Below are 24,605 nucleotides of genomic sequence, written 5' to 3'. Positions count from 1 at the left end.
GTATCAGGGAATTTAGCTAAGATTACAGGAAAGAAAAAACCTTGCATTGTCTTCCTTGCAAGAAAAACGATGCATACATGTCATTAGCTACCATTTTCAATGGCTAGAACCATTAGGTGAGTGATATAAACATGGCTACTTCAGACATCCAGTATAGGAGACAAAAATATTTCTTGAGTTTCTAGAAAAAATGAGCTTTTCATGATGCAATATACAGTAAAACATCTAACTTCCTAACTTTAAAGCAATAAATGCATCTGTACCTGAAAATACGTTTCCACCAAGACCTCACAGCAGTTTGTAGGGATAGCTTGGGGAAGCAAGCCTGTAGCAAAAGTGTTGTTCTAGTAGGCAGGGTAAGTTTTATTCATTTCTCTATTTGTGCTCATAGTATCACAATACAAAATGAATAAAGTTTGGTTTCTTTTTAATTGCTTGAATTTCCTTCCAAGGTAAGAAAAGAAGGGAAGTTACTGAGTATAAACATGCGGATTAGTGTTAGGAAAATTTTACAGATAGAGTTTTTCAACTACTGTTGCCCAAAGATGCTGTCTTCATTTAATTAAACTAAACAAACATGATGTAGGAATGGGAATTTTCAGAAACAAGACTATTCCTGCTGGCTGTGACACAGCATGAGCATGTCCTGGATAGTGCAGAAAGCAGTGTGAGAGCATCCTCCCAATTTCCTTTAGAGGCATGCTGTGGTCGTGATGTTTGTTAGCTCTAGGTGAAAAGTTTGCGAAGTCTACTGGAATTTAGGAAATCAGCCACTGGGAAGATCACAACATTGCACGGAGAACCTGTGACCTTATCTAGTTTCTGATGCAGTCCGGGGCAGCTGTTGCACTATTAATAACCTGAACTGTGTGAAACACAAGTAACAACACCACAAGTAACAAGTTAAGGTTCCTGTCTGTGGTTTTATAGTTATTTCTTGCCATTAATCACTAGCAAGAAAAACATGACTTCATAAACATTAAACCTCTGTTACTTGGTGCTTTCACTCGTGCAGACATAACAGGCTGTCATGATAACTGGAAAAGAAATACTCAAAAGATGGAAATATCAGAACTTCCAAATATTGTATTACTGTATTCCCTGTTAGCTCTGCTTCTGGTCCTGAATTTTCAGAACTACTTTCAATAAATTGAGAGGAATCTCATCATGTTATTGAAGCGTTTAGGTCGCTCTGAAGTCATTAGATGTATTTTAGATTGAACACTGAACTGTAAGGGACATGGTTACAGATTTAGAGAGCAGTAACACTGTGAATTTGCAGGAAGACAACTTATGAACAAACAAAATTCATGAGAACAGTTTAGGAAATGGCCTGGCAAAGGATCTCAAGTTGGATTTTCCTCTCATCTGACAGTGATTACTTTGAATCCATTTGGCCCATCTTGAATGCAACTGAATTTTTTTCCCAATTTACTAGACGCCTTATATGAAACGAGTTTGACCAGCCCGGTCCCATTTCCCAGGTGACAAATGGGCTATTGCAAAAATTCTCCGTTTAGTGGGTGCTAAGTTTTGTTCACAGTCTCACAGGAGAGGCCAAAGACTGTGGGAATGGGGAGAGAGGGCTGTGGTAAATTGGCAGGGCAGGGCAGGAGGAGGAAGCACGTCCGAATGCTGGGCTTGTGTAACAGTCTTTCCATTGACCAGGAATTTGGTTGCTAGGCTGCCAGTCCCCTTTTACAAGCAGCAGAGTCATGCTATTGTTTCCTAAATGGTTTCAATTTTATGCAGGGACCTCTTTACATCCCTTCTATATCATTTAAATATTTTACTAGGCACGTATTAAAGTGAGGTTTGGAACTCAGACCCCTGCTCTACTCAAGCCTGTAAGCAGAAGAAAGCCCTTCTCTTTTATTCTGCCAAAAAGTGAGTATTTCAGGGTAACCGTGCGAAAAGTGGCCTCTCGTCGGCCTTCCAGCTGGGCAGCCAGTGTGCAGGCCTGAGGGGGGGAGAGCGTTGTGCTGTGGAATTCCTGTTCCCAGGTAGAAACACAGACCCCGTCACCTAAGTAGGTGCTGCAACCACTGGGCAGTAGAGAAGTGGGACAGGAGAGCAGGAGGAGCTGTGTGGGACAGCAGTGCTTGGTTGAATTTCAGACCCTCTGTGGATGTGCTAGAGATTTGAGGCCATCATCCTTTAGATTTTGGCACCTCCAGTAAGGACAAAATGAGGCTTAGACAGATGATACCGTCTGACGTTGCAGTTTCTCTCTCAGCAGGGACAGTAGGAGTTTGGTGGGCAAGGAGGCTCTAAGCAGGCTTTGCTCCTGAAGAAAACGAATGTGGAAAAACACCTCTCAACCTGTATGACCATTTGTGTTTCTTGCCTTGAGAGTATTTCTAGGAGGTAAAAGTGACCTGCTCATTCATCTGACTTGATCATTCCTACGGTTTAGAGGATGAACTGTTTGAGAGCACTTTATTAGCAGAAGAATGTGTTTATTTTCTAAGAAACCACAATCTCAACAGTGAAAATATAAGCTTATCTTCAAGTTTTCTGGAGGACAATTTAAGTCATGACATACTAAAGAGGAAAATGCACGTATTTTCTAAATTCTGTACCTTGGCTTTAAAGAGCTTCTCTGGCTATTTGCAATCTTCTGGTCTTACACAAATAATTGGAGTATTCTCTCTCATCAGAGCACCACCCGAAAAAAAAGTGGACTTGAGAGAGGGCTTTCCTGTGCCAAGCACAATGTTTCTGCCACTAAAATAGCTAACAACTTTAGCCTGTGATTTATATACAAGTTTACTTCCCATTTGAAATCTCTTCCTTTTATTTGTCTCCTAGCTTATGATTTATGCTAAACAGCATTGTGCTTTGAGGCAAGGGAAGCACATAAAGTAGATGTCCATCAGTAGGAACAGCTTGCCAGTATAGCTCTTCCTAGCTAGGAAGACGGACCTCTCGTACCTCTTTGCAGGTACATGTGTTGAAGTAGCCCAAGTGTTCCTCCACAGGATTATTCTGACTTGTTATCTGGAAATGTTCTGTGTCCTGAGGTTTAATACAGTGATGGTTGTAACCCATACATGGAAAGTAAACATCTCCTTATGGGTCTTCTAGTTTCAGTGGAAAATGAGTCATTTGGAGGAAACAAGAAATCATGAATAATACAGGCCTGCAGTTTCAGCTCCTTCCCTGTACATTTATCCTAAGGAGCTTCAGAGAGGTTAATCGGGGTTTGCAAATCCCAAGGCTGATGGAAAGTTAGGATGTAACTACCCAGACGTGGGGTAGTTGCACTGCAGAATCTTTGTGCTGAGGCTTTGACTCTGACCAAATAAAAGGAAATTTCCCTCCAGTTTATTATTAGCACAAGGCCTCTTTTTTTTTTTTTTTTTTTTTTTTCTCCAGTGCTTCCTAGCAACCTGAGTGTCTGTTTGTTAGTTTTCTTTTCACAAACTGCTATCATAAATCCATGGAAACAGAGTACTTGGTGAAGTAGGTGATACCCTTGAAAAGATAATGACAGTGCACTGGCCAAATCCAGAAAAGGCAGAAGGCATCTTGCCATGCTACCATCATCCAGGTCCCGAGTGCCCACGAAGGGGAACATGAGGGGGCAGGTGCCATCCAACCTGTCCCACAGGCTGGCAACCCTTCCCTCGGCCTGCAGAGAGGGTCTCTCTGCTCAGGGTTTCCAGGGCTCTGCCCTGTGCTCTGGAGCTGAGCATGTCACAGCTTTCTTTTAAAATGGCGAAGTAAATAATTGGACATGGTCGTCCCTGGGACCCCTTCATTAGGTGGTCCAGCTTGAGAAGAGAGTTGGAGCAGATGACCTCCGGAGCGCCCCGCTGACCACAGCCGTTGTGTGGTTCTGTGGTTCTGTGAACAAGGACCTTCAAATCTTCAAAGCGCTGCCTGAGCTTGGACACCTTCCCTTTTCTCACTTGGGGTGTCAATCCTCTGTTCAGCATCAGCTGCTTCCTGACATCTCTCCTGATGGCTCTTGGGGGACCCAAGCCTTCAGCATCCAGAAACTTCTCTTAACTGGCAAGTTTTAAGGTGTTTCAGGGACTTTCTCATTCCCTCCTGCTAATGTTGCTCCACTTCAGTCGTCAGTGATTAAAGGCTAATGAGGCTGGAAGGAAAGTATGCACAGCCGTGTATAACTGGACAGGAACTAACGTACTTGCTGGGAAGGGCAGTTTGGTCCCTCTGTCAGCTTTGCTGACACTAAATCACCACACCGGAGTTGTCTCTGTTTGCTTTACCTGTCAATGTTTAATTATGCCATGTGGGGCCCGACAGCTGCAACAGGAGAGAATGAATTCACCCTCCTTCCCTTCCTCCCACCTTCCCCCCCAGTAGCTGAGGCTCCCAGGTGGGCTTGTTCCTGACAAGTGAGGATTTGGAGCTCCCTGTGCTCAGCACTAAAATGAGCCAAGGTTTCAGCATGGTTGTGTCCGTGGCTCTTGGTGCACAGGGCAAAAAGCTGCTGCGTCCTTCGTCCCCCCTATTTTCAGTGCCCCCCATGAGCATGTCTGCAGTGTGGGGCCCGCAATGGGACACCGAGTTCATGCCTTGGGATGACACAGACATGGCCTGGAAACTGAGGTGAAGGTCCTCAGGTGCCATTTAGTGGGCTCAGCAGTAGGTACTAACCAGAAGAGTTAGGTGCCAACAAGAAGAGTCAACCATTTATTTTAGGAACCCAGCGTAGTCATTGTCTGTTGATTGTAGTGAGGTGAAGGGACAGAGAGGTTTCCTACTCTCTGCCTTGCCAGAGCCTATAATGGTTATTGCATTCATTCACCACAGAGGGAAAAAAACATTTCTCAGACTAGAAGCACTAGCCTCATAGTAACAAAGACACTAAGATAACTGTTATTTCTACAGGAATATAAATACTGTATGTTCTTGAAACTGTCTAAAACTTTCCTAAAATACCTTTTTTTTTTTTCTTCTGTTCTGAGAGTGGCATATTCCCAGGACATGAGGCAGGGAGGTGGACAGGCTCTCTTGGCATTCCTTGTGACTGGCCTGCATAATTCACTTGTAGTTTTGACATCTGTGAGCGATGCACCCTTCCCACACTCATGCTGGAAAAACTTTAATACCATTCCAGTCTGTTATTTGTATCTTGCAGACAGAGCAATATGTAAAGCTTTTACTTAAGGTTACACAATGTTGTAGAGGGTAAGCCCCTACAGTTAGCTGTTTATAATTCATCTAGCTCACAATTGGGTGGCATGATCTTTGCCTTAAGCTCGTTTTTTATTTATTTTCATGTTACTCTATTTTATTAAGAAAAGATTAAATGGTCTTTGTCATTTCCTGAAATTATTTCCTTGCTCATTTTAAAAGCAGATGGTTTTGTAGAGCTGTGATGTCTCTGTGGTATTGGGTAAAGATTTAAGATTTGCTACAGGGATAATACAGAGTGCCATTACGAACACTGGAAAAGCATGAAGCTTTGGCCAGTTCATAAATCCTAAACAGTCATTGCTTACATAGGGGCTGGATTTGCAAGAGATTTTTCCTAAAATATCCAAACTTTTCCTTAGCTCTTAATTTGCTTCCCAAGCTCACATGGTTTGAGTATCTGAAAGGCAAGCAAAAGAAAAATTGGTGCCTGTACCCTTCTGCTTTGTATCCCTTTGGGCTTGTGGGAGATATGCCCTCCAGGCAAACCAAGGAGCTCCCCTGTGGGTTTTGTTTCTAGTTTTTTGTTGTTGGTGGTGGTGGTGGTGGTGGGTTTTTTAAGCAAAATAAAGTTAGAAAACTTTATTTAAAAATCTACTTGAAGAGAACCTGTAGTCACAAAGTAAGGTAGCGGGCTACTAGGAAATACTTGACACGAGGCTGTCTGAGAAATATTAATTCAGTCTACTTGTGCTGCTTGTTTTACTCATCCCCCTACTGCAGTCAGTAAACAGCATGGGCAGGGAATAAGTGAAAAAGTACATGAAGACTAATGATGTTCCCTGGCTTTACTTTCAACCCAGATAAAAACCCACTGCATTCAAATGTAATGACAGGCAGGAATAGAATAATTAATGCCTACAGGGACTAAATTTGGTTTACTCAGATTGTGTTTACTCTGATATCTCCCAAAGTTTTATATTTGCAATGGCAGCCCAGCATTCTTCTCATTTATGTTATTTTTGTGTATGCAGTCTGTACATATGAAATGGCCCTATTTTCCCTGTTTCCCTTGTTGGTTAGCAGGTTGGCTTATGGTACTGATTTGCCATGTTACAGGCAAGAGAGGATGTGATCCACATGCTGAAGACAGAGAAAACCAAACCTGAAGTTTTAGAAGCTCATTATGGGTCTGCTGCTCCAGAGAGCGTACTGCGAGTGCTACACAGAGATGCCATCCTTGCCCAAGAAAAATCTATAGGGGAAGATGTCTATGAGAAACCAATTTCAGAGGTAATAACTTCTTGATTTACATCTACAAGTCTGTGCAGGGGGGATCCTAACCAAAAGGGAAGCTCTGTGTACTTTGCATGTGTGCAAAGCTCACAAAAAGATAATACAATTCTTGTGCAAATTACACAAAATCGAAGAAAAATTGGATATTCTTGTTCTCTCAACCAGCAGAATAAATTGTAAGCAAAATCACTGGGTTTGAACACAAACAATATAGACCTTGTATGCTCCTTAGGGCTGGTGTAGGTAAGTGAGAACAAAATCTTTTGGTGTTGCATTTCTGTTTTCTAAATTTCTTTCAGTTATAGGCTCCAAACTTTACTGCTCACAGCACTGGTAAGTGCTCTGTGACTTTCTTGGCACACTAGATCACAGCAGTAGTTAGGAAAAGAAGACCAACAGAGATTGACTTTGACCATATTTACAGGATCACAAATCCCAAATCATTTTATGTCTCTTCAGTTCCAGGGCTGTGAAGTCAGTTCAGCCCCTTAAGGAGATCTGCAGGACATTAAACCAAAGATTTAAACCCCTGGTTTAAAATATAAGCAATAAAGAAATGTAGAATAGACCTGGGAATGTCTGAGGCCAGTGTGAATGCCAAAATAAGCAACCACTGCTTATGGTTATAGTTTCTTAACAGTCCAGGGCATGGAGAAAGAGCATGCAATAACATACCGTACAGTACACTGTAGCATCTGTCCAACTCTTCATAGTTCCTCGGTTCAGAACATTTACTTTTTTACCAGGAATTGAGTCTACCACAGGGTATCTTTATACTTTGCACCCTTGTTGCAGTATCTTCTGGGATTTTGGAGGGGTGATACTAAATAAGGAAAGCAAACATTAGCATTTGGAAGTATGCATGAAATACTGGCTATCAAGAGTAAAAGAGCTTAGCAGGTCTTTTGTCTAAAGAAGATGATAATTTGACAGGGACCTCAGTCTACAGTAACTTCTGTCATGTCTAGGTCCACAGAGGTTATGCAGGAGCTAAAATAGGATGGTGCAAAAGATCTACTCTCAAAGGCTGCACCCAACCTGGTTCCTTTATAAAATGGATCGACTCTTTTTGACTGTCATGGTCAGCTTCTGGAGGGCTGCTTGAGAGCAGCTGCAGCCCTCCTGCTCTCCTGTTTCCCAGTTTGCAGAGGCAACCTGTGAAACAGCAGCTTTCTGGTGAAGCCAGGGCAGAGGGAGATGCAACTCCCACAGGGTCTGGGCAGTGGGTGGGCAGAGCAGGCTCCACTCAGACTTTTTATCTCAGCAGTCCTACGGGTACAACTGTGTTGAAGATGAAGTTCAAATTTCAGCCTTGAGCTTATATTTTGCTACTCACATAGGTGTCCATGTCCCTATAGAGGTACTTGAACTTGGGGTCCTAGGGTCTGAGAGCATGTATTCCTCCTGGGGATTTGTTACTGCTTTTCCCATGTGAAATGAGGAAAGTGCATGCAGGACCTTGTCACAGGAGGCATTCTGCACTGCAGCAATATTGTTTGTTACTCTAAAACCACATGAAGCCCTGTCCTTTGTGTATCCAAGAATGATGTAAATGTTTATTGCAAACGCATTGTCCAAAAAAATCATTATTTTTACAGGACAGTTACTCCTATTTTTAGGCACTGCTTTATGTAAAGTGCAGGATGTAAAATTATGGGACTTACATTTACCAAACATGACACTGTTTGTTAATAAATCAGATGAAGTAAGCAAGGAAACCTCTAAAATAACCTATTCTCCTTTCCTACAACCCAGCTGGACAGGCTTGAAGAAAAGCAGAAGGAGACATATCGACGCATGCTGGAACAGCTTCTTTTGGCAGAAAAATGCCATCGCCGCACAGTTTATGAGCTTGAAAATGAGAAGCATAAACATACAGATTACATGAACAAGAGTGATGACTTCACCAACCTCTTGGAGCAGGAGCGGGAGAGGTGAGTACCCACAACAGTGCAAAGAATACCCTCGATATCCCAATATTTTTCAGTTCAGCAGTGACATGGTCTGGTCTTTCCTGTGTTTAAATGGTACTAACCTCATGTAAACCATTTGTAAAAGTCAGTCCTCTCATGTTAGTGGTACATTACTGTGCAAGTCTAGAGCTGGAAGAATACCATTGAACATTCCTGCAGTGTGCGCTTGAATTTAAAAATGAATTTGTTTTGAATTACTCATGTCCATTTTGGGTTCATCTCCTGATAGCTTTTGAGAGATCAGATGTTATTTATGTTGGCTAAAGTTTGAGCTGGCCTGCTCAGCTGAGCACTGCATTTTGTGAAGGACAGGGCACTGTGTCACCATAGGAGGAATGGGTAAGGAAAACAACCCATTTGGATATTGGCACGCAAATGGAGGGAATTTGCCATGCCCTTCACATTTAGGCTTAGAAAGTCACAAAAAATTTGCATTATTTTTCATATTTCTGAAGGAGTATGCCTCAGGCAAGATCTACATCCCCCTGGAAGAAAATATTTTCATGTTTTATAAAATGTGCGCAGCCTGTGATGGACTACCTGAAGCTCTTTATCTAACAGGCTCAATGCTCCATTTTCTTCCCTTCAAGTATTTGTCCTCATTGTAGGAGTAATTTGTCCTCTAAGTCAAAAGAGGACACCTTTTGCAGCACATAGCTTAGGTGAAAAACGAGCACTTGGCAACAGTCTGAGTTTTGCAATATGAAATGTCATGCTCATACCAAACTACTTGAAATCAAACCACAAAGTTTGGTGAAAAAAAAACTCTGAGAAGAATACTTAAGGCAAGTTCAAAGAAGAAATGCTTTTGAGGAAACCACAGTCTGGTGGCAGACATTTTCAAAAAGCCAGGAGCTAAATTGTTTAGTGAATTTCCTGAGCTCTGTTCAGTGCCAGCTTTGAGTAGGTGGCACATGAGCTAAAGTGACCATATTTCCTTGTTTAATAGCTGCTGTTTTTCTGGCTCTTTGTCTTCCTGTATTGACTGGCAAACTTTAAAGGACAAAAATGTGTCTGCATATTAACAATTTTATTCCCTTAAGAGAAAATAAAAAATCTGTTGTATTTCCAAGTAAGGAGTAATTTCATATCTGATTCTCTTAGATGTCATTTTTTCTCTATGATGAATATCTGTGTATGTGTGGAGATGCAGGCAACTGAATTGCTACAAAAGTAAAGGCTGTATTAAAATACCATTTACATTTCTCTTTACATTTTAAATTCAGTTTAATTTATCAGTTGCTGCCTCCTTATTATTCCAGCTGAACTCCTGAAGGCCACTAAACAGCCTAAGTTTATAAACTGTTTGCTTTGAACCAATTTCCTTTAATGAATTGATTTAAAAGATTTCTGCCTCACATTACTACAGCTAGGATATCAGCTCCCAGCCCCAGGGGCATTTTCACGTACTCTTCCTGCTCTTCTGTGTCTTTTAAACCCCAGTTTTCCTATACCCTACAATTTTTGGAAAAACAGCAATAAAAAAGGGGAATTTGAGTTTGAACATGTGTTGAAATCTTTGAGAATAACCAAATCCTCTAGCTTTAGTCACCAGTGCCTCTGTACTGGTGGTTGCAGGTGAAGAGCTGCAGTGCTTTTGGTTTATGCTGAGTGACCAGAGCAACCTGGTGTTTGCTACTTAATCCACTTTGTCCAAGGTACTAATGAGAAAAATCACATCATGTTTAGTAGCAACCAAGCAGAGAGGACATGGCACATGACTAAACGTGGAAAACCAGCACGCACATCCCTCCCTCTTTAGGCTGTTCCTTCTGCATCCCTTTACAGAGCGGGTTAGAAAAGCCAGGATGGCCTGGAAACCACTCGCTAGCATATATTCTGAATGACCTCAACTCCTCATCTCTGTTTGCTGAGTGCACATAAAACTCAGGATTCACCCGCATCTTTGTAGGTTTTGAAAACTGGAAGTAGTGTGCTTCGAAGGCTGTTTTCCAGGAGAGAGCAGACGATGGGATGACTTCTCAGGCCAGCCCTGTAATGGCAGCCAGCAAGAGATTTTTGTCAAAATGACAGAGTTTGCAATAGAAAGATTACATTGTGATATGTTAAAATATATATATATATATAAACACAACACCATGCTCACTTAATGTGCATAATGGGACAGAGAACTGGCCTGCCTAAAGGCAGTTCATAGGCTCCTGCCTAGCATTCTTGTTTTATAAGTATCACCGTATACATATTTTTTTTTATTGTTGTGCTTTGAGGCCCAAGGGTTACTTTGTTAAGAGCTGAACAGACTTGTAGTCGCCATGAAAAAGGAAAGGGACACTAAGGTGAACTTTGTCCGTCAGCCGCTCTGCTACACGCGCAGTTATAACGTTAATGAGACAGGGTGAGCAGGAGGAAGAACAGTCCTGTGGGACGGCCATTTCACAGCCGTCTGGTACAATGACAGCAGCCATAATTTCTGTCCTGTTTGCAAGGAATAATTTCTGCAGTGCTTTACCAATCTTTCCTCACTAATGTTGTCCACACCAGCTTTTAGAAGCCACATCTGCTTTGCCGTCCTGTGAGAGTTCAAACAAGATAAAATGGGGAATTCTCTAAGAGCAGAAATATCCCTTGGTTCTAATGCATTTCCAGCACTCTCATAATGCATTTACTTTGGAATATTTATTTGCATATACTTTCACACATGAACTCTAATCCATCCACAACAACATACTATGAAAGCTAATAGTCTCTATGTGAAACTAATTATTAGGCCAGCCTTGCACAGCGAGAAAGAAGCAAGAGAAAAACATAATTTGTCAAGAATAATTATGCATGAAAGGTATAAAAAAGAGAAAATTGTACACAAGGATATTCGAAATGTAGACAGCTAGGAGGAGTAAAATGAAGCAGTGAGGAGGGCTTGGCTGTTGGTGCTGGCTCTGCAAGTAAACTGTAGAAAGGCTATAGGAAAATGTCAACACATTACAGGAAAATGGTAGAAAATAATGACAACACTTTGCCAGATAGAGATGAACAAAATCTGATGCCTTTAGTGGAAGGCGCTTCTATAAACACGGTGGCTGAAGTGTTTTGCAAATTTCCCTATAGTATGCTAAAGTCACTGCATGAAGATGAGTATGTCTTGAAAGTTAGGGACAGTATTTTCAATTTTTTCCATTTGACCAAAATTCTCCTTTTCCACACCTGTATGCCTCAGCCACTGTCTCCATACCATCAAGATCTCCTTTGGCACCTTATCTCCCTTCTGTAGGACTGCAAATCAGCCTTCTCCCTGCAGCCTCCTGGCTAGGCTGAGGAATAAGGAGAAGAGCTGGAGCCCCCTGGGCCTCCACAGAGACCTTTGGTGGCAGACGGTGGGGTGAGGAGTCTCTGGTGGAGGATGAGGGGTCTGTGTGGAGCTGCATTGACAACGTGGCTTGGACACCTGAAGATCAGGAGATCCCACAGCAGCTGCAATGGTGAAGTTAGTCCTCTCAGCACAGGCACCCTCCTGGTTTTCAGTGGCACATTAGGGAATGAGCTGGTGGCATGAGCTTGGTCACTGGGTGATCCGGCCGCAGCTGAACCAGCTATGGGCACTTCTATACCCCAAAAACTCTTGTACAAAGCTGGGTGAACATGAAGTTAAATTTGGTTGTTCTCTGGCCTGCTGAGTCCCAGCCCTCAGGCTTCTTTAGGGAGCTGTAGGGGAGGAAAAAGTAAATCTTTAGGATCGAGTATAAATGTTTTTGTCTGATCAGCAGCCCTTTTTCCTCCCTGGAAAGAGGAAGAGCTCTGTGTAACCTTGGTACTGCTTCAAGCTCTTGATTCGACCTAAAAGGTGAGGTTTGAAATCCTGACATTTTCAGAGGTGCTAATCTCTGAACAATTTGTCTTGTACTCTTCTTCTAATCCAGTTTGTTGACAGCATATTTTGTTTCTATTAAAAGCACTGGAAAGCTCCCATTGATTTTAATGGTTCAGAAACAGGCCTCTGGTGAGGACGGCTGCGGCAGTCCCGCGGGATGGCAGAAATAGCCTGCAAGTCTTCCAAATGTGTGTGTGGGGTGTTCTTTCAGATGCACGGGACATTGTTTGCTGCATACATGGTGTGATGCGGCAGCAAGGCTTTGTTGGAGCTTGCTGAGGGTGATCTGTGCGACAGCTTTGTGAGTCATTTGATCATTTCCAGCATGATCCTCGAGACTGCTGAGACTTTTACTGCACCACACAGCGTGTCAGTAAATCATACTAAGTATCTAACATAAGCGTTGTTCGTATGGATGCACTGATTGTACGTATGGTCACATTTTTATGGAATGCTTCATCGAAGCAAAGAGGATTTTAAGTTGGTTCTTGCTTCTCTTGCTGTGGCTTCAAGTTATTCTTTACAACCAAAGGGACAGCGCTCCCTGCACACTGAGGCATTTTGCGCTTTCCTCAAAGGCAGGGCTGAGAGGACTCATTCTGTACTCCCTAAGCAATGCCCTGTTGAATCTGGTTTTAGTTAAACCCTCTTTTTGAAGTACACAACCATAATTAGATCTGCTTAGAGGAGACAGCAGGACTGTGACCCCAGATCTTTCCTCTACAAAGTTTCCTTTCAGTCCTTGCGTAAAATCATCTCCTCTCTGCCTCCCCCATCACAGCACCCCCAGCAAGGAATGCACTGGCGAGTCCCTCTGCGGTCTGTGATAATGCATTCCTCTCGGCTTCGGTCATCCTGGCACTGAGATGCTCTTGGCTGCTCTGCTGGTGATGTAATTCTGGGCCCGCATCACCTGCAAAGGAAACCGATCTGCAAGCAATAAAGCACACAGCCGTCTTGAAACAAAAATGGGAGTGTTGATGTTAGCAGGTTTTAGAAAATCTTCTTTTGTTTTCCCTTTTTACATTTCTGCTTTTTTTCTTTTTTTTTTTTTTTTTTGGTCCAATCTCCCCTTCTTCCTCTTCCCACGAGACGGCAGCACCAAGCCTTTCACTGGGGAGCACTTGCATTTTTGTTTCCCTTTATTTACTGGACCCAAGCAAGTGTAGAGGCTGCAGCGAGAAAGAGCTTGGAGATTTTGTGTATGTTACCTTTCCAGTTTGCATTTTCTCTTGATTTTTTATTGAGACTGTAAAATAAAGAAGCTGGCAGAAAGACAACAGGGCAGAGCCTTCATCTCTTGTATAGAGAACAATCAAGCCAAAAGTATGAAGTGTTCAGGGCTAATAAATCTCTGTGATTTACCAGAATAAGGCCAAATGCTGTGATAAGAATAGCCCTATTCCGAGATATTGGGGTGAGGTGCATGGTACAAACAGATAGCACAGACTTTGGCCTGTAACTGTGTAATCTATTGGTGGTTCCTTTAAAGTATGGAAATTAAGATCTTTTACAAATTTTTTTTTTTTTGCTGTTTCTTTTGCTCCAAGATTTCTTAGCCATATTTGTACCCAGACTTTAGGTTTTCTCATCTGTTCATTGTTTCTCTGTCCTAGTTTCCAAATTGTGACCCAAAAAAAGGGAAAGCCAGCCCAATGGGACTGTGGCAATTCACCATTGCCTACAGTAGTTACTCATCTTTCCGCACATTACTGGCTGTAGTAAAGCATTGAGTCACTCTCTGTCTACTTTTCAGTAATTGCATTTCTAAACCTTTAATCTTATAATGTAGAAGGCAAGGGCTACAGTTTAATAAAAAAAAAATAAACAGTTTTTATTCTTTTCTTCTAAGCTGACATGCTATCTTATTGTTTGGAAACACTTTTTTTTTTTTTCCTTCCAATGTAATACATTTGTAGATCACAGATTACAAATTCTGTGGTAGTCTATTAAAAGAAATAAATGAATAAACCTGGCAGTGACAAATACCAGTTCTGCACAGTTAAGTAAATCTGAAGGTCATCCATTTTACAGGTCCTGTTTTACAGTTCTAGCTGTAAAGACTGCAAGGCCATGGCTGTTCCCTGCTGCTTGAAGCTCATGTTTTAACTAATGATTCTGGTCTCAAGCTCCAACAAAACAGCTCCAAAGGTAGTTTAAAAATGAGAGAACAAACAGCCACATCAAACTGTGGAGAAACAATGTGAAAGTATTGCGAGTCTTACACAATGCAAGGCTTGCCATGAGCTGGGACTAGTCCAAATCCATCTCTTCACACTTGGATAGTCTTCAAAACTGTCCAGTCTTTCAGTCACTTCTGGGATTATATAAAATAGCATCATGTGTTGTTTCAGCTATTCTTCCAAAATTATTTCTAAGTAGGCATCAGCTTCACAGCCCTTGAGAGAGAATTATTATACAAAACTATATGTAGTTCATTATTCCTACCAAGTTTGCTTGCTAAAATGCTCCCGGGGTCAGATGGGGGGGAAAAAATTACTTCATTCAAAATCTACTCACGGACCCAAACTCTGTCCAGGGTGCAATAGGTAACAATTTGAACATTTAAGGGGCCTTTGGCATGTTTCAGAGTTATTATACTACTGAAATAAATATCAGTTCGCGGTTCTATTGAGGCCATCTTTTTAAGTTGTCATTTTTTTAGGCAAAGAAAATGAGAACTGAATCGGGGTCATGTTGGGAAAATTGCTTCCTCATTCAGAAAGATTAGAAACAGGTTTTAGTGAACGTGCCAGGTTTCACTGAATTTCTAAACATTTTAGACAGATGCCACTTATTTACAAGTATAAATATATGCTAAAAAGGCACTCAAGCTTGAACGTGTTAGACGTTTGCTTTATGTATAAATGTAAGTTTAACACTGCAGAGATGTACAGAATGACTAGCGAAGAATATGACATACTATGTTAATTAACGTCCTGCAGATATTCAAGACATGCTCTACACCATCAAATAACTTTCACTAACTTGTGTGAAGAACCTCAGGATTTCATCTGATCTGGGGGGCTGTTCTGACTCAGTGAGCTTATGCAAGGAGCTGTCCCAAACCTAAAAAGATGCAATGCTTTTTCCGTCCTTTGCTGTTGTTCCTGCCAGGATCTCAGGTGCCCTCTCCTTATAGATATGAGAATGTAATCAAGGGCACTGGTAGAGAGGGGGTGGCAGAAGGAAGAGAACTGGGAGAGGAATGGATGCAAGTGAATCTCTCAGTTTGGCATAATTGAGAGGGTGACTTGCTGTGTTGTTGGGGGAAACAAGAACTGAGTCAAGGTCTCCCCTAAGGATTTATTTTCTTAGGAAGACCAAAACAAGGTTTCAGTAAAAGTAACAGGTTCCACTGAAATCCTAACAGTAATGCTGCTATTTGGTCCCTGATCATGTCATTTCACCTCTTCATGCCACGTTTTTGTTCCTTCCACACAGGAGTATGTATCTAACCAGCATGGGATAATTGGTAAAGGTTACCTCCATGGCTGTGAATTAATCCCAACTGCCTGGAAGGAACTTGAGGCATCCCTGTTTTGCTGAAGCTGCCAGGGTGACCCAAAGCTGCAGGCAGGACCCCTGGCTCTGTGCTGTTTCTGGTATCATCTCCCCAGCCGTAATCAACAACACAACATTGGGGAAGAACTGGCCCCAGTCTGACGCAGTATAGCTCCCCTTACGTTCTCATATCTGTGTAAGCCAGAAGAGCCTTTTGGCAGAAGTCCTTTCTACTTGTGAGTTTAAATGCCAAGTACCATGAGGCAATAACATTATTTAAGACCTCTGGACAATGCTGGCAAATAATGGCTGATAGATTATAGGCATGCCACCAGCAGCAGAGAATACCAATAATGAGTTTTATGTTTGCGTCATTTCAGTTTTCGTTTCTTTTTGAGTCTTGTATGTGGAAAAATCTTAAGGCAGAATGAAAAATAATAAAAAAATAAAGAACAAGGGGATGCAAAAATCCAAAGTAAATGTTCTCATGAAACTTGCCATAGTTTGTGCAAATGTAAGGGAGGAGGAATGTAGAATAAAATATGTATAATTGAGCACGTATTTATAAAGCACCTATGATGCTAATAGTGAGTTGTCATAGTTTGCATTTGGACTAATTATTTAAAATTCTGTTTTACAAAGGCCACTTTGTGTGTAAGAAGACTGTTAGAAATATCACCAAAGGAAATCTACTGGCTTAATTCATAAGACCAGCTAGTCAAAAAACAAAAACCAACAAACAAACAAACAAACAAACAAAAACCATACCAAATAACCCTGTGGTTATGCTGCTCACCTGGACTGTGGGAGACTTTCAATTCTCCCTTCACCCTGATGGGATCTGAAGTCACCTCTTGGAGGAGGCCTGGTCACCTTGTTGCATCACCTGGGGAGGTCTGTTCCCACTCTTCCCATGTAAAATTTTTCCAATTTTACAAATCATTTACATGCTTTCTGAGTTCTTTCCACCCAAGGGGTGAAAATGTCCTTGTAGGTCAGTGCCTGGGCATTCAGACTCCCCAGACACAGGAATTCACTGGGCTGGGACTCTCTGTCTCCTGGAAAGGGAGGATTTCTCACTTGTTGGTTTGGCAAATGGTGCCAAGATATTGCCTCCCTGTCTGCTGCTTTTCTTAAAATGACAAAGCTGGAATGAAATGGCTTATTCAAGATGAACAAATGTTTCACTGAAATCCACTTTTTTTCTTGAATGAGAGAGAAAAAAAAAGCTTTTATTATTATTATTTCCTTTGATAATTACTTGTTGAATTTTTAGATCAGCTAAGGAATTGAAAAATCAATTATTCACACAGCTCTGTTATCCAGTTGCTTATGTTGGGAAAAGATTAATAGTAACATAGCTGAATATGTAATGCCCTAATGAGAAAGGATAATGATATGAGCAGAAAATGAGGCTAAATTACAGCAGAGCGGCAGCAGTGCTTCTTTGATGGTAGCAATTATGTCATAGGTGAAAAAGTGCCTCTTGGTGACAAGTATATATATCACAGGCTGAAAGTTCCTCTACAATTCCATATGAAATGTTTATTTTCAGAGGAATTGGAAATGGATAGAAGTATTCTCTTTCAACATTTGCATATCAGGCTTTTCCTGGATGACTTAACTAATTTTAAAATGATGCATAGCTTTCAGCGTTTTTTATTTTGCAAATTACTGGATGGGATACCACCCGGTTTCCAAAAGTGGCAGGGGCAGAGCACTGTCCATCCCAGTGGTGCGGCTGGTAGAGCTCTGCTGCTCGCAGTTGTTGCACGTCTCGTGCTTCTGTGTGCCGCTAATCCTTCGGCAAAGACCGTGTCCTGGTTTGACTGGCTCGTGTCCTCACCTGACAGGCCAAGCGCTGCTGGTCCAACTTGCTTTCACTGACAGGCACTATTGTTTTGTGCCCATCATTAGCACACCGAGCTCCCTGCATCCAGCTTCTTTGGGTCTTAGGAAATAACTAATCCGTAAAAACACCAGCCTGACCCTGGGTTTCATGAGCACAAAGCTGGCACTGGTGCAATTCCTTTGAAGTCAGGAGAGCTCTTCTTGATTAATGGGATAAATGAGGCTCAGAGTAGGAACTCCAAAAATGCATATATAAATGTAGCACGTACACCAGTTAGCAGAGTTACAGCTTCTGAATAAGAGTTTGCTCTTCAAAAAAATAACGCATCAACAATATTTATTTCCTTTATGATTGTATTTTTATATAAGCTCTGTCTGCATTTATGTTCATGATAATACGCATTTAGGACCATACTATTTTAAAATAATTTCTGTAGCCAAATAGTGTCTTCATATTTCGAGTTATTTTGGCCACTATCGCCTATTGGTTCTGCCAAGGAAGCTGTAAGCTTTTCCAAACTGTTGCCTCTCTTGTTGTGTGAGGCATCATTTGCACTTACATCACTACAACATTTTGAAAAATAATAGCAATTTGTAAGTGAGGGATGCTCAGTGGAAGTCGACAGCTGAAAAGCAAATACACAATTAGAAATCAGTGGGACCAGGACACACAGGCGGTGCAGTTGTTCAGAGGGCAAGGCAGAGGTGGTAGAAAAGAAACTGTAAGGCAAGCAGAGGCAGGAACAGCATCTTGCAATTCACAATTACTGTGTGAGATTGGCCTCATGTCTCGCATCAGCTGCAAGATGGGTTGATGGGTTTGGCGTTATGGGAGAGCCATGGGCTCTGGGCATCCAGACTCCCAGTTTTTTTGCTCTTAGCAAATACAAGTATGAGGTTAAAATAGCAGGCTCAAACCCTGGGGGAGTCCAGCCCCTGGGTGAGTGCTGTGGGGTATACAGCAAGGGCATTCTCTGCTGCAATGGCCTCTCAATAGACACACATCTAATACAAGCAACAAACCCGACAAATGCATGAGCTATATCAATTAGCTACGTGGTAGTAGAAAAGCTTTGTGTAAGTGTAGGGATTTTTTTTTCTTTTTCCCATTTATGCTGCACCTTCAGAACACAGGGGCAGAAAGCACTGGCAAAGCTATGGTTGTGAGACAGATGTGGTGGGCATGTGTGTGCTCCTTTGTGTTCCGGGCAAGAGCTGAGGGTCCTGGCATGAGTGTTAACAGAAATACATTCTTAGCTCTTCAGACTGACAGTTGGGACATGGCATATTAGGATGTGGTGAAAGCCAGGATTACTCAGTGCTGATGTTGTTAAAATCTATCAGTCTCAGTTTAGGTCATAAAAGGAGCAGCTGATTGCTCTTGCACAGTATTTGAAGCTTTTACTGAGGATCCATTATTTGCTAAATCACAAAGTTTGGAGCGCACAGGAAATTATGTTTAAAAACTAGGAATGAATCTTCTTGAGATGATTTATTTTTCTCTGTTTTTATAGGTGCATGTTGCTTTATCCTTACGTCAAGCTGTGACTGAGGTGGCAAAATGTAATATAAAACAACGCAAGCATAGCCTGCATTTCTAAGAAAATCTGAGACCCTGAACTGAGGGAGAGAGGTTCTTTTACTGACCCCACTTGGGCAAAGTCTTGTTCTCAGGCTGCATGGCTGTTGTACAAAGCAGCTGGAGAACAAGCTTGACTAGCACAGTGCATGCAATTACTTGAATGATGCTGCTTCCTAAATGTAGATTGTTAAATCTCTTCACTCTTTTATTTGTAAACAGTCCTCCCATGGCTGAGACCCTGTCATGGTGACACTATTGCTTGGATTTGTTGATGTTAAAAAAGAAATCAGTAATTATTTGGAGCCTGTTATCTTTCATTTTTCCTCCCCACTGGTTTTATTAACTCGTTCAAATGCGTTATTTCAGTGACATATCAAATAGGAAGCAGTGAGGTGGACAACTTTTAGTTTTAGATGTAGGACTCGGGTGTGCCTGCCTTCCAGCCCCAATCGGTCACTGGATCACATTTCTTTGAGGAGAGGTCAGTGAGAAGAAGCACAAAAGAAAAGGAAGTCAAAAAAAAAAAAAAAAAAAAAGGTGAGCTGGAGTTAAAGCAGTTAATCCCTTCAGGAGCAAGAACTGAACAGATGGAACAGGAAGGTAAAGGATGAGGAAGAGCAAAGAGGCAGGTTTAGGGCAGAGGATGGCAGCTACAAAGCAAAGAATATGGGAAGTGAATGTGAATTAGAGTTTAATGTGAATTAAAGAACCAAGGGAGTGGTGAGGGGAATGAAGTGTTGGTGGAAGCGGAGTCCTGTAGGCTTGCCAGGCTGATGACAGAGGGAAGAAAGATGGTGAAGAGGTGAAGATGGAGGACAGACCGAGCTGCAAGCAAAGGCAAGACTGAAATGCAGAAAGATATCTAAAGAGAGATGCACCAAAAATAAAGCAGAAGTCTTCATATTGATCATGTTGTTTGACACATGGTCAATAGCACAGGCAATGGGACTTCCCAGAACTTGTTTGCACCAGAAGATCATACACTTAGGGAGAAAAAAAAATACTTCTGTGTTGATTTTCAGTTTCCAGTTAGGGGATATTCACTGCAATTCTTTATGAGTTACTTGCTTTAAAAGTTATTTACAGTTCTTTATGAGTTTCATGCTTAAAAATGCGAGCCTTAACTCTGGGTGGAGTATTTCTCTTTTGTAACCCCATGCTCAGAGAAGTCAGATGAGAGGGTGGCAAACGAAGGGGCAACACCAGAGCCAGCTATCAACAGAACAAAAGCAACACACGGGTGAAAATCAGTCAGGCCTACTCCTTTGTTATTAATGTCATTCTTTCTTCCTGTGATAGCCACCATCATTTCTTACGCTGTATATTGTAGGAGCACTTGGGACCCTTTGCCATCTGAGGAGGCTGAATTGTACAAATACAGAATAGGAACAGTCAGTTTTAAGAGCTGCTTGAAAGACCCTGAGATTTGTCATGCCACTCTGAAGTAAAAGAATTGCTCTAAAATGGGAAGTCTGAGGGAGAACATTTATGGAGAGAGAGAGGGTGCTGTGTGAAGGAGCAGAAGCTGGGTTCTGCTGTGTGCAAATGTAGTATGGCTGCTACAATTAATTTTCTCTTTAAGAGAGTCTCTGGAAACACGTCAGCCTGGTCCCACACCCTGGGCCCTTGTGGCTTGCCGTCTCTAAGTTCCAGCATTAAAAGCCCTCCATCACTAAGGTTTCCTAAGAAAAAATGGTTTTCTCTGAGACCATAGTTTGCCATGGCACATATGCCCTAGGAGAACTGTGAAGCTGCTCGTGTCCCAGACCCAAGTCAAGCAAAAGAGGCCAAGACACCACCAAAAGATGAAGTATATCTCCTGGTAATCTGCAAAAAGCCACGGCTCTCCCTGTTCTCAAAGCCTCAAGCTCACTCCTCCACATCATTTTTCCATATGAACACCTAACACATCAAAAGTGAGTAAATTAGAAAAACATGAGAAATGATAGGGACGCAGCAGAAAGGATGCTCTGATTAAGCACAGTTGTCATTAAAAATGGCAGGTCTACAGGGGGCAGCAAGGAACCATCCTGAAATGTGGCATTTCTCTGAGGTCCCGGACACCTCTGATGCTGACTCCAGAGACGCTTTGGTCAAAGGGCCACAGCCTGCTTCTATGACAGTATTGGTGCCTATTCACAAAATAAAGATCAAAACATACTATAAAAATGTGTCATTGACTAGGTATAACTAGTGTAAACGTCTCCTTTTTCATCTGTAATCATCTTTATTTCAAGGAGGGCAGAGGGTACCCGTACCCCCAGTAAGTTTGCAGATAACACAAAAGGGTTGTGCTGCCATCCAGAGGGATCTGGACATGTTGGAGTGGTGGACTGATAGCAAAATCGTGAAATGCCAAGCCCTGCACCTGGGAAGAACAACCCCATCCACCAGCACGCACTGGGGGCCACCCAGCTGGAAAGCTGCCTGTCAGAGAAGGACTTGGGGGTCCTGGTGGTGGACACAGAAGGTTCCCTCTGAACATCTGGAAGCACTTCTTTACTGTGTGGTTGACTGAGCACTGGCACAGGTTGCCCAGAGAGGCTCTAGAGTCTCCCTCCTTGGAGACCTTCAAAAGCCAACTGGACATGGTCCTGGGATGCCTGCTCTGGGTGTCCCTGCTTGAGCAGGGGTTGGACCTCATGGCTTCCAGAGGGCCCTGCCAACATCAGCCATTCTGGGATTCTGTGAACCCCACCAATGCAGATTTTGCTACTCATGGAGAGAAGAAATGAGTGATATGACCTTGTGTGGTGCATTTCTGTAATCATCTATGGTTTGCAGTTAAATTTGCTCTATTTATTTATTAAAATATCTGAGTCGCACATGAAATATTGCAGATACTAAGTTTTCCCAGATACCAAGAGGATACACACAAGTGTTATGGAAGTAGAAAAGCAGAAGAAAAAAAAAGTGGAAAAGAAAAACAAATCCAGAACTGCTTTTTTAAACTTTTGAATCATGCTTCCATAAAAGGCAGCATGCCCTAGTGTAGGGCAATTTTCATGCTGCAAAGAGAAAAATAATTTTAAATCTAATCAGCATGACATATTTAGAAAGATCTGGGGAGTAATAAAAAAGCCTGTGTGTGAATGTGTGCGTGTGTGTGTGCGTGCACAGTTTTGTTTTTTTTTAACAGCTGCATGGAACAACCTGTTTTAAATAAGAACAAAGGTGAACAAAGCCAGTTGTCAGTGTAGCTCACCAAATGAAGTTTTTAGTGTGCATGACGTAAGCCATATAAAATGTATTGCCTGAGATATAACAGCACAGGGTCCAACTTGAAGTCTTTTTCTCAGGCTTTTCCTACGAAGTCATGTTTCAAGAATTTATTACATCTATCTTCATTATTTATTTGTGTTCAGAAGGCACAGTGTATCACCTTGTTCACCATATCTTCAGCAGCAAATTAATATCAGCCTCTCCCCTCCCTTGATATTTGAAGTTTTCACATTTTATCAAGATGCCACTGAACTCATATTAGTATGTTATGCTCAGAGCAGGCAACTGGGTGAGTAGAAATTGGAGGATAAGTTTGACGTACAGATGAGTTTGGCCTACCAAAAGGAAAAAAATGAAAAATGATGGAAGATTTCCACTGTTCTTGAGGTTTTATGAACAACAACAACAAAACAGTCTTGCAAGCTACACAAGGTACTTTTTCATGTATATAAGTAAACACAAACTCAGGAAAAGCTTTGTTCTGTTCTGTACAAATAAAAATATTTGGACTTTTTGTTAGATGATAGAAAACTTGGAGAGAGTTGCAAGGGCTGCTTTCCTTGTAAATGTTACATATGTTTCTACACAGAAGATAAAGAGCCAACAGAGAGTAGGGTAGTCTGCTGGAAAGATTACAAAGCCCTGTTTACAGAGAATTTTATAATAAGGCAATCATTTGTTACAAGTCTCTACGATCTACAAGAGAAATCCATTGCTGTGCACAGTTCAGTGAATTTTAAAGAGAGCTACATATCAAAGAAATGTGTAGTCTATTAGCACATCATTAAACAGTTAAACCAATTCCATCCTTTGCTTCCCAGTTACTCTCCTCTATGGCAGAGACAGTGCCAGATGCACAGTACAACTTCTGACTTTCAGAGGTGAGCTGGAATTTGGGATTCCTAGTTATTCCCTCCCCTGCATTTATTTATTTATTTTTTATTTATTTATTTTTCTTATCTGGCCTCACCATGTTGCAAGTGCTGCTTTAGTCAGGAATTCTTGGACTACATCATCCCAATATCCCAATGAAAGCATAAACAAAAAGAGACATGGCGTTCTGGGGAGCAAGTTAGATTTTTCCAGCCTTTAATGTGACTTAAAAGTGATGGTATTGTTGAGCAATAACAACATACAAAGTGTCTTTATACTTATATACATACACCATTCAATTCCCTTTCAGTAGAAGTTGTGGAGGTTGAAAGCCTGTTTGGCCTTTGCTGTGACATCCTACATGATATTTTCTGTACCTCTGGCACTGCTGTAGTGGTGGTACCTGGAGCAGTTGGCCTGGTGGTGGAGAACACTTTAATTATTAGGTCCAGTGGGGGCACAGACATACCTCAGCTAGTGCAGGCTGTGCAGGCATGCCACTGCCATGCTGTGCCTTCTCTTACAAGTCTCGCATCTGCTGGCTCACAACCAGACGACTTCTGTGTGTCTGGGTTCCATTCCCTGTGCTTTTATTTCTAAGTCACGGAGTAAGCTGGGAGAGCTGGTCGTCTGGGGTAAGAGTCCTCTGGGGCAAGCTGGTGGTCACAGGTGCCACCAGTGGCTGTCGTGAGGCAGTGTATGTGGTACATGTCACCTCGTGTCGGTGATCCGACCTAATTTTAGTATCTTCCAGCATGCGGTTGGGCAGGCCCTGGAACAGGCTGCCCAGAGAGGTTGGAGGCACCTGAGACTCAGGTAGAGCAGGCCCTGTGCCTGGACCTGCTCTTAAACATCCCCAAGGTCCTTTCAGACCTCGACTGTTCTGTGTTTTTATGATTCGGCACCCTCCAGAGGATGCCATGGGCTTCCTTGGGACTCTGCTCGCACCAGGGTGAGCGGTGGTGGCATTCTGTGATGCTGCAGCCTCCTCAGAGGCCTTGCTCTCCGCTGCTGATCGCAGTCCAACCCGTCCACTAGCAGATGGCTCAGCAACTTGCTTGCAAAGTGCTCTGCACCCTTCTGGTACAGATTGCCTCAAGGCTGCCAACCTGCTGTTGCTACAGATTATTTTGCTAACGCAGGTTGCAGACTTTTATGCAGGTGATCTAAAGGATCGAAATGCTTCTGGCAATCACTCTGGGTGCCAACAGTGGATATTTATTGTAGTGTTTCCCACTGTGTATGTGGTTTTCTCTGGCAATTCTGTGCTCAGCTGAGACTCTGATGAGTGTGCGGTAAAGAGGGCCTTGAATAAAGACTATAACATCAGTCATTAAGCACCCACTTTGCGAACAAGCACTGCCCAGCC

The 24,605-nt window shown here is 42.2% G+C and overlaps 1 protein-coding gene across 5 annotated transcripts in view; it reads left to right on the top strand.

Annotated features, from left to right (window-relative positions):
* Positions 1–24,605, top strand: part of FILIP1 (filamin A interacting protein 1) — a 115,927-nt gene that overhangs the window by 66,891 nt on the left and 24,431 nt on the right. For all 5 annotated transcript variants that reach the window (XM_035543160.2, XM_035543159.2, XM_035543158.2 and 2 more), the window contains 2 exons: positions 6,229–6,402; positions 8,161–8,339. In XM_035543160.2, coding sequence (XP_035399053.1) covers positions 6,229–6,402; positions 8,161–8,339 — 353 coding nt within the window. The remainder of the gene's footprint in view (positions 1–6,228; positions 6,403–8,160; positions 8,340–24,605) is intronic.

This window comes from Cygnus atratus, chromosome 3, assembly GCF_013377495.2.
Source record: "Cygnus atratus isolate AKBS03 ecotype Queensland, Australia chromosome 3, CAtr_DNAZoo_HiC_assembly, whole genome shotgun sequence".
Classification (NCBI taxonomy): Eukaryota; Metazoa; Chordata; class Aves; order Anseriformes; family Anatidae; genus Cygnus; species Cygnus atratus.
This window is presented reverse-complemented; position numbering and strand designations above follow the sequence as displayed.